The sequence below is a fragment of the Setaria viridis genome, chromosome 1, assembly GCF_005286985.2.
Source record: "Setaria viridis chromosome 1, Setaria_viridis_v4.0, whole genome shotgun sequence".
Classification (NCBI taxonomy): Eukaryota; Viridiplantae; Streptophyta; class Magnoliopsida; order Poales; family Poaceae; genus Setaria; species Setaria viridis.
Window position 1 is genome coordinate 8,575,365 of NC_048263.2, and position 10,545 is coordinate 8,585,909.

General features: G+C 49.6%; 1 protein-coding gene across 1 annotated transcript; it reads right to left on the minus strand.

The window, feature by feature from the left end:
- Positions 1 to 1,562: 1,562 nt before the first annotated feature.
- LOC117857546 (uncharacterized) lies at positions 1,563 to 6,380 on the minus strand. Its single transcript, XM_034740268.2, has 8 exons — positions 4,924 to 6,380; positions 3,871 to 3,904; positions 3,546 to 3,737; positions 2,678 to 2,767; positions 2,520 to 2,585; positions 2,316 to 2,407; positions 2,172 to 2,219; positions 1,563 to 2,050 (listed from the first exon to the last, which is right to left on the minus strand). Exons 1-8 carry the CDS (start codon positions 5,346 to 5,348, stop codon positions 1,927 to 1,929), a joined length of 1,071 nt encoding a protein of 356 aa, XP_034596159.1. The 5' UTR covers positions 5,349 to 6,380; the 3' UTR covers positions 1,563 to 1,926.
- Positions 6,381 to 10,545: the final 4,165 nt, after the last annotated feature.

The window sequence follows — 10,545 nt, forward strand, 5'->3', positions numbered from 1 at the left end:
GCGTTGGGTGGTGGAGACCCCTCGAAGTAGTTATCAATGACCCTGAAGGGTAGCAGCCAATTCCCATCACCATCCTTCAATCTCAGCTTTTTGTTGTTGCTACTGCGAATGGCAGGGATGAGAATATGTGACGAACATTTACGTAAGCAGAAGAGGAATTTGTGAGACACATGGCGTCGCGCGATTCTGGTGGCCGCTAGTGGTGGTACTGTCAAACTACAGATCCTTTGGGATAAAATAGTTCTCGATGATGTCGGGGTCGGAAGTCCATGCTGATGCCAACTCTGAAAGACTGCAGGAACGAAAGAAGCGGTGATATTGCGTCAGAAATTATGCAAGCAACTTGTTCAAATGGCGTTGCGCTCCTCTCCACACTAACGATGGCCACATTCTATGTGCTGCTGTCGAATTGAAGGGTTTCCTAAGCGATAAAGTATCCCTCGATCATGTTCAAGTGGGAGGTTGAAGTCAACCCTGAGTACCTTCAGAACGGAAAATGGCGGTGACAAGCAGAAATCGAGAGAAGAAATCGAGGAGGAGACTTGGGCGTACTCAAGCAGAAGGTTTCCCGGGTCCCAAACAACGATCATGTCGCTCTTCAGGTCGGCGCGCGAGAAGCCCAGTGGCCAGCTTTGACGAGGAGCACATGGCCTCTATGGGTCGTAACCAAGATAAGCGACAACATGGAGCCGGCGATGGGACCTTGACGACCAACTTGAGCAAGTTGAGGTCGGGGGACCGCGTCGCGGCGCGGAAGAAGAAGAGGGGGGTTAGGGACCGGGAGTTGAGCCCGCCGCCAGTGAGAGGAGGTTAGAGAAGGAGGTGAAGGGAGGGCCAATGCCACCATGGGTGACGATGACATCACCTTCACCATGTTTTTCCCCTTTCAGAGGGGCAGGCCGTGTTCATTTGTTCAAGTCGAGTCGGGGGAACGGGAAACGGGTCGGTGTTGTTGCCAGCCGGTTGTACCTATGGGTGTTAATGGATAACCCTTGTACTTGCTTCACAATTCAACTTAGCATTATCTATTTTTAGCTCAAAGTTATATAATATTTTAGTTCGATATTTATTGAGTTCGATCAGTTATACCTGGCGGTCCCACTCACTCATCACTCCAAGGAGAACGGCGGTCTCGGGCCTCTCGCGACTCACGAGGTACGACAGACTCACGAGGTACGACAGCCTGGGCTGGGCTGATGCGTTTTCTTCGTTGGCACGGCACGCGCAAGAAAGAAACGGGCCTGCCCCATTGCTCCACCGGCCCATCACCACCACCGCGCACATGGGCCAATCTGGGTTTCAGAGTTCATCCTCCCCATTCCCCGGAATTTACTGCCAAGCAGCCATCTACTACAATCTTGAAGTCTGAGTTCGGTTGCTTTCTAGAATCTTTTTCAGAACCATAGGTTCACTCTACAGCATACTTGTACAGTTCCTACAGTTACACACATGCAACATGCACACGACGAGAGCCCAGCCAGGTAGTGGCGCCACACACACGCACACTTGCACAGCCACACACTGTGTACATGGCAGCCAGACAGACAGCTCTACAAAAGATGTTAGCGAACAGTATCATCTCCATTTCACCAATCAGTTAACCTATGCACAACCATTCTTTACCTTACCCCCCATCCCCGGTTCTCTGTTCACTTCCCACCACAGCAAAAACTCTTAAAAACTATGCTGCTTCCATCCCATGTACATCACCATCAACCTATACGCTGTAAAGTACTGTAAAACGCATGCGTCTGCCACTCCCTATTCTTTCCTTGGAGAGGGCACCTGCATAAGAATCGCCCAAACAACCCGATCCGCCATTATTCTCTAAGCTTTGCTTAATTTCACCATTGCGGTTTTTCCCTGAATGGACTGCCTTCTAGCAATGGAGTCGAAGACGAAGACGAAGACGGCAGAGCTTGTGCCCTAGTAGCCTCTTAGTCTTACGAACGAGCCTGGAAACCACTTGGCGAGCAGGTGGTGTTTCAGCTTGATCACCAGCCTGAACACCACGTAGCATGGAAGTTGCATCACTGCGACCGCTAGGTACCTGCATATGCCAATTAGTAGGAAATCAGTTAAATTTGCTGTCACATTAATTTGCTGACTTGCAAATGTTTGTGTGGAATTTATGAGAATTTGATCTTTGTTAATGAGGTGAAGGGCCTTACCACAAAGGTGCCAGATTAGATGACAGGTCAAGGAATGGGTAAGGCCACCTGCCAAAAGTCACATAGTGTTGGGTTAGCACTCTATGAAATGCAGCTATGCAAGTAGTAATACTTAGCTCTTGAATTGGGAGCTGGAAAGTTTACCAAATTGGAGTTGCTGCATGGACAATCCATTGGAAAATGACGTAAAGCGCCGTCCAAAGGAAGAAGTATGCGATCCGGAACCAAGGGAAGCTCTGTGAAATCATGTAAAATTGAAATGTGGTCAGCAAAATGATGTAAAACACCGTCCCAAGTTGAAATATGCTTAGATTGGTCATCAAGTTCAGCAACCGCTCTTGTTCTTACCAAGCTGTTCAGGGCTGCCTCACCAAGCAGGAAAACAGCATTCACCGAATGCATTCCTATCAACAACTGCCAGAAGAGAAATCAGCGAATGATTAGCGCATTTTTTTGTGATAATGTGAGATGCCTTGCTGGGGAGGACAGGAAACATGTGTACTTACGAAGTTGAGATTGTAGTCCTTGACTGTGAGGAATGGGAAAATGATGAACCAGAACACACAGTCTGTCAGCATCACTGCACCCGCATTTGCCTGTCGATAATAGTAAACAAGTTACGGTACCGCTGTAAAGATCACGGAGAATTCTAGGACATAATCAATTTAAAAACTGGATGGTAAAGTCTAAAGTGCAGCTAATTGTATAGTCCAGTACTAATGGGGCACGTTCTGAAGCTACTGCTCCTAGGTCATCATCCTTAATTATCAATTAATTCTTCTCACAAAGCAGAAGGTGAGATTTCCACACTGTCCTATGCCAGCCTAGGCAGACATTCAGTCACCATTGCTGATACAGTTAGGCCTAGCAAATCAATCCAACGGAAGCAGGCTGCCTTTATTCCTGATGCCACAATCAAAAGAGTCAGCCCTACACTTCTAAAAGTTGGGGAAATGTGACTCAGAATCTCCAGCCCTTCAAGCAAGCAACGAAATATGAGGTGTTCAACGTGCAGAGATGTATTTTGAACACTTGGGGTTGGACCATTTGTAAGTTGGCTCATGTAGGAGCAGCTACAGGCCATGGAGGTGTGGCCACACAAAGATGCTAGTGTGTGGGCACATCTGATCTACAGAAACAGAATCCAATCCATGAGCACATACACTAATAATGCTTTAGTCGTTAGTGCATCATGGTAACTACCCGGCACTAATAATTGCACCTGAAAAGCAAAACTAGACCCCCTTCATGTATGCAACACCAAATCAGCAAATGTCAGTGCACAATGCAGATGTCCCTCTCCAATAAGAAACATGAAAGGTTCCCAAGTGGATAATATTTCAAACAATTTGGTGGTGTGGAGGCCTCTCTCACCTGATAGATGATCTGGAGCAGGTAACCCCAGAATCCAGCAATCTCCCTAGTGCCATCGTGTTCGTCAAAGCTCGGTTTAGCAGCCGCGGCATGGGTAATGTAAGTGGTGCCAAGTTCCATGTCTGCCCTCGCAGCGGCGACATTCTCATCGGCGAACTTGCTGCAGCCGTAGATGGACAGGGCTGTGCCAAGCTGAAACAATTCACAGACCAATTATTTCTCAGAGAAAAGATTGTTTAGAAGTCATTGGAATGCATCATTGGCTTCAGGAATTCAGTAGACAGATAAATTATTTTGCTGTGGTTGTGAAAGAGAAAGGGCCTACCCCGAAGTAAATCGTCACCAGAATGAAGGTCCACCTGCACGACAGACAGTTCAACAACCATTAGAAGGAGCTGGGGACAAGTGCTACTTCTAAGAGCAGAGTTACAAAGCAGAAACACTGAAACAGCTACAAGATCTTTCAGAAAAAATTGGTGCTACCAACCAGTCACAATCTCAGTTTTTTAATAAAGGAAAAGAGGCTATACTACAGAGCTGTAAAACAAAACAGTATCCAAAAGGCAGGTATTTATTTACAATCCAAAATGCATATCAAAATTGTTCAGGCTCAATGGAACAGAAAGTCTGAAGGCCGTTTAGTTGGAGTGGGTATTCTCACAACACTATCCACTTATCATTTATGAAGCATGGAGAAGCTTGACCACACAAACAGAGTTGCAAAACCCACCATCGGTGGTGCTTATCAGTTGCTACTATTATACTGCACAAATATTGTTTCTTAAATGTGCTTCACAAGACATCTACAATGAGGCCCTTTTCCAATTAACAAATTAAAGCGAATTCACCCCAAAAATACTCTTAATTTGTACTACAGAGGTAGAAATGCAATGGTCAAGGGGAGAAACTCCAACAGATGGTGGGTCGCTTGCTGTGCAAGCCAACCAGCAAATTGTTGCCAGCAGCACAGTAGTATAACAGAAAATGCAGTGAAACTGATTGATAGTTCCATTACTGTTTTCAAGAACCTTGTTCAACTCTTCCAACAGAAAACGTAACAAAGTTCAAAAAACAAGTTTGTTCCATGGAAAAGCACCCTTTATTCCCTGAAAACTCAAAGTATTACAAGAGGGAAGAACAAATGCCAAACTTGCTGACCAATTGCTATTTCAAGCACAAAAAAGAAAGACTTAATCAGTGGAATGGCAGCTGGCAATACACACTGCACTGTTTTTTTTATAACCAAAAAAGTTTTAAATTAAAGAGAAACCTTTTATCCAGCTTTGCATCTAATCCACAAACAAAAAAATCAAATCAGGAAAAAAAAAGGCAATGGGGAGTGAAAGAAACAAGAGGTGGTAATAAGCGATGGACTTACTGCGTGTAGTAGTAGAAGATGTTGCCGCCATCGGAGATGACAATGACGACGAGCAGGCTGAGGAGGACGAAGAAGGAGATGAGCCTGTACGCGAGCAGCCACGCCGGATGGATGTCCCGGAGGCAGGGCCGCCACGCCTCGTCGTCGTACAGCACCCCGGGCCGACTCCGCTTCCCGCCGTCGACCCCGTCGCCGCCCGCCGCCGAGGACGGGGACGCGCCGCCCGGGCGGCGGTCGGCGCCGGTGCCCTCGTGACGCCAGATGAGGTAGGAGGCGACGGACATGCAGCCGAGCACCCAGAGCGCGCACAGCCCCACCTGCCAGTGCAGCCAGTAGCGCAGGTCCGTGGTGTCCGCCGTCGCCATGGGCTCGTACGACCGCGCCGACGATGAGCCGCCTCCGCCGCCTGTGGTGAAGAAACGCATGCCCGGAGCGTTAGCTTAGCTAGCTTCGGATCGCCTTCCTCCGCTCCGCTCTGCTCCGATTCCCTTCGAGAGCAGCCGACTGGGGCATGAACCGTGACACGAACGGACAAGCTCCGGCGCTGCCGGCACCGCCGCAACCAGACCAATCGCTGGCCGGAGCAATGCGCACACTTAACAGTGGAGCCTACGTCCTAGACTCCTAGGGGACCGCCGCGCTCGTCAGATTCTTGTAGCTAAAGAAGAAGGAGAGGGCAATGCGAGCGCGAAACTGACAGCCAACCAACGGCGGCGAGCGGAGGCACACACGGATTGCATGCAGCGCAGGCAAGGGGTGAGGGAGGAGTGCATTGATGGGCAACGAACAAACAAGAAGATGCCAAGCCCGGCGTCACAAGCTGTGCCTGTGCGTTCCCTCCCGGCTACTCGCACCTCTCAATCTCTCGCCCAGCAGGACAAGCAACCCAACCGGCGACAGAAACGAACAAACAAGGCGAGCACGCCTGCCTGCTGCCTGTCTGTACTGTAGCAGGAGGGGGGTTATTCAGAGCTTGCAGCAGTAGAATGGTGTTACAGACTTCAGAGGGGAGGATGAGGGAGGATTGAGGAAGATGAAGCTAGGCTGGAAGGGGGCAATGCGAGGGGATTAAAGAGGAAGGGGAAGGGAAGATGCTTGCACGCAACAGTGGGGAATGGAAAGCTACAAAAGGGAGGCCCGGGGGTGGGGGAATTGGATGCTTTGCTTCTTCCACCTTTGGAGGGAAATGAAATCCCTCATCTCAATCTCTGCTGGTTTATATACATGCCACACACACACACACACATGGGGATGGGGACACACACACCACCTCATCTCACTTGTTGTTTATCTGCTGTGTGGAACTAGAATCTCCCTTGCCACAATCAAGGGCACAATCAAACCATTCCTCTCTCTCATCTCTCTGTCATCTATTTCTCTCTCTCTCTCTCTCTCTCTCTCTCTCTCTCTCTCTCTCTCCCTCCCTGATTTGCTTGGCTGGATGGTGTTGCTTCCAGAGTTAGAGAGAGAGTGATGTGTGGTTTGGGCAAGGGGGTAAAATAGGGAGGCTGGCTTGTGACAGGGGCCATTGCAAGCTTTGCAGTTGCCATTTGTGAGTACAGTGCACAGAGCAAGGTAGCTTTTGGATTGACCAGGGTCAGCCTGGCTGAGTGGGTCCTACTACCGTCCCGGGTCACTTTCCTTTGCATGGAACCGAGGCTGCTTTTGCTGTGCTGCCGTCAAGTCGTCCTCGATCTGCCACACCAGACCAAACACCATGCAAGGCAAGCCAACACGCACCGACACGGCCTGTGAGATTTCAGTTTTCATGCACGCCGTCGCAAACAACAGGGACCCTGCCATTTTTTTCAAACCCTTCATACTGGCAATGGTGGTGACTCCACAGCTGTTTCAGGAAGTTCAAGGAACCAACAATACACTGGGAGGGGGGACACAAGTACATCTGTCTGCTAGGGTGAAAAGAGAACTTTTCTTTTTACTTTGCTTGACTGGAGTTGTAAACCAGCCTTGACTCGTTGACTGCTCTAGGAGATTTAAACCTGGATTTCTTTGCTATGAACGTTGATGAGCATGCAAAAAAAAAATGAATCTTTTGTGAAGCATATATAGTAGTTAATTTGAGTTCGCCATTTCAAAACCCCTTCTCCAGAACGCATCTCCCAGGTTTTTAACTGAAACTTTGCTGTTATCTTTGCAACAGACACAACAAGAAGCTGCTTTTACAGTTCTTGGAGGAATCTAATCTTTGGGTGGGAAAGGTGATTTCTCCGACATTGTAGCAGGACATGAAACCTTGCCGGCCAAGGCTTGGAATATGCCTAAACCCAGCAGATAAGGCCACCGCCAATGTTTCATCAGCATCACCATCCCCCTCTTCTAGTCTTCTATCTAAGGTTCCCAGCCTACTCTCTACTCCTCTAGCGGCGGCAAAGAGAACAGAACATGCTATATAAAAAAAGGGACATGCAAGCATGATACTCCCGTTTGACAAATCTCTACGTGAGTACAAACTAGCATGGCATTACCAGCCTAGGCTTAATCATGCTGCTTTGACGAGGTGTTTTTTCTAGTATAATGACCTAGTGTCCGAGACTGAGCATAAATGGATAGATGCACGCGGACATGGAGATCAGAACGGGGAGGGCAGTTGCGTCGGGGGCAAGGAGAGACGAGACGAGACGGCCGTGATCGATCGAGTGCCCAATGACTGGCCTGTCCGTTGCCCTTGTCCTCTTCCCCTGCTGCTTTTACCACTTGCATGCACGCTGCTGACGCAGAGGCATCTAGCTGGCATGTCTGATGCCTCTCTGGTCCATCCATGCTCACCTCGCCATGCACGCTGGCTGCTGCTGATGCAAGGCAAGATCGCGAGCAAGAACAGGAGGAGAAGGCTCGTCGTCGTCGTCGGTCGGTCGGTCGGTCGGTCGTTCGCTGCCGCATGGTGAGATGATCCTCCGGCCGGCAGCGTGTGACCCGGATCATGGACTTTTGAACCGGGTGTTGTGTGACAAGATTGCCAAACAGAAGAGCATGACCGCGCCGGCCAGCTAGCTAGCTAGCTAGGGTAATTGGGTAATTAGTGACCACAGGGGTTGAGTGAGTGAAACTAGACTAGATTATTTGGTGCAATTAATTAATTAATTAATTATTAGGGAGGATGGTGTGTGACGGACTGATGGTCATGATGAGTGACACGAGCTGATCTTTGTAGGGCAACGTGCTTGATTAAGGGCTGGGGGGATCCTCTGCGGCTGCTGATCGATTGCTTTATGATGGATCCCAATGTGTGTTTCATGATGCTACATTGCTACTCCTTCCTTAATCCTTACAAGGTTGGGATAAACTAACACAGCCTAAGCTACTAGTGGAAAAGTGCAAAAGAGAGTAATGGACACGTCACAACACTATGCTTTTGAGTTTTATTGACCCAAATAATGACACATGTATTGTTCAATATTAATTTTCCTGTGGAAATCGACCTATCACCAGTTGATTTGAATATTATTTAAAAGTTGGTTCCTGAAAAGTCAAAATTAACTATTTAGAAGTTTTTCAGGTATGAAGCCTGCCTGACCTTATTTTCAGTAAGTGCTTAATTAGCTCTCGACGTGTTGAACTAACCCGAGAGAGCGAGAGAGAGAGAGAGAGAGAGAGAGAGAGAGAGAGAGAGAGAGAGAGAGAGAGAGAGAGAGAGAGAGAGAGGGGGGGGGGGGAATCCTAAAAGTTTCATTAATGGCTGCATGCATTCAGATAAGCTCCCCAATCCAAGCACATGATCAGCCCTTGGTACAGAGAAAGCAGGGCAATCAATTGGCGCGCAGAGAATCCTTGGTCACATGCCCTAAGGTCGGAAAGACGTGCGTGTCTGCTTGCAGATCCTAACTAATTTTCGCAGGGACAATAATTATATACACTAATAATAAAGGAGGAAATGTTAAGTGTACGTAGCGCCGCAGCAGCAGCAGCAAGCAGAAGGTCAGACATCACTCTCCATAAATAAAGAGCAAAGCAAAGAAAATCTGACCGATCTGAGGAAACAAATTAAAGGGGAGGGGCGAATGGGCGATGGACGCAACGCGAAAAAGAGAAAGGCAAAAGGCATGCAAATTAAAAGCAGCCACCCTGCTCCGTCAGCACTTGTTTCAGCGTCCAGCTTGCCACCGCACATGACCTACTCAAGTACGTATCCCGGAGAGCAGCTGATGAGCTGATCAGCTCCTGTACGTATTGGCACGCGCATTGTACTTATATACAAGTAGTGGTATAGATATTTTTATACGTACTCCATCGGTCTCAACTTGTAAATCGTTTTGGTTTTTCTAGATATTTGTATGGGTCTAAATATAAGTGTATTTAGCTTTTGATCGTGCCTTTTGATTTGCAGCACGAATCAACTAACGACCACGATTTTACCTTTTTTGCCGCCGGGCCTCTACTAGTAGTCTGCTAATAGTTTTTGGAATTACCGGGGTTTGTTTCGTTTTCGTTGGGATGGGATTCGGCCTTAAATTTGCTGCGTCAATTTTTAGCCTACTATCAGTATTACAGACATTTGGTAGCAACAGACGAGCAGGGGAAGATTAATTGGAGACGACAGCCCTAGTCTGATGGCTGCAACGACTGCAAGACGACGCCGTTTTCAATTGCAGGCCGCAGGCGTCAGGGTTCTTCGGACTTGAAGTTCCTGCCTGCTCCGCGCGACCGTGCCGTGCCCTTGCCTTGCCTGCATGGCACGGGAATCGGGAAATGGGATAGGCGGGGGCGGCTCATCTCACAGTGATCGGAGGATCCGCCCGGGTCGAATTGAATGGTCGGTGGCCGGCGCAGCGCGCAGGCGGGCGCCAGTGTGCTGTGTGCCACGGAGAACGCGTGCAGTGAGCCAGTGAGCCCTGCCGGATGCTGGCTGCTGCCGCCGCGCGCGGTGCGCCGCTGCCCATGCTCTCTGCGTGCATCCTCGCGTCGGCGCTCCTCCCATTTCTTTCCCGTCGGTCGCTGCTTCCTGCATCTGCAATTCTGCGTCGTAGCGGCGTAGCGGGTGGAGCCAGGCAGGGGCGGGGACAGGCAGCGTCGCTTTCGCCGCAGCAGCGGTCTCTGTCTGGGCGCGTCGGGGGCCGGGAAGGGAACGACCACTAGATAGAGGGGTGTGTGTGTGTGCGCGCGCGCTCTCGCGCCTGTGCATTCTCTCGCTTCGTCACACGGATTGAAAGCCCGCGCGCACTGTAACTGTGAGTTTTTATCATCATCCCGCCCTCTGCGTTGGCCCGCTTTGTTGGTATTTGTTTGTTGCTTCTCAATGCAAGTCGTCCAGACAGGACCGCGCCCATCTCCTGCTCGCTCACGGTCGCAGCTAAGCTAGCGGAGTCCGATCTGAGACGCCCGTCCGTCCGATACAATTCAATCAGGCTCGTGGGGGACAGACATACATACTCTCTACCTCGACAAACAAGGACAGACCCCCCACAGCAGCACTGCAGCAGCAAAGGACACAGAGGTAGCTAGGTCCAAGCGACCAAGCAAGCTGACCCCCTACGAGCCTCTGACGATCGAGGATTTGCCGGGTAACTAGCTGCCTTAACCCGTTACTACGGCGGGGACGCCGTACCTGCACTCCAGGCTGCCAGGCTAGCCGTGGAGTGAATCGATCGTCGCCATCACGGGGGA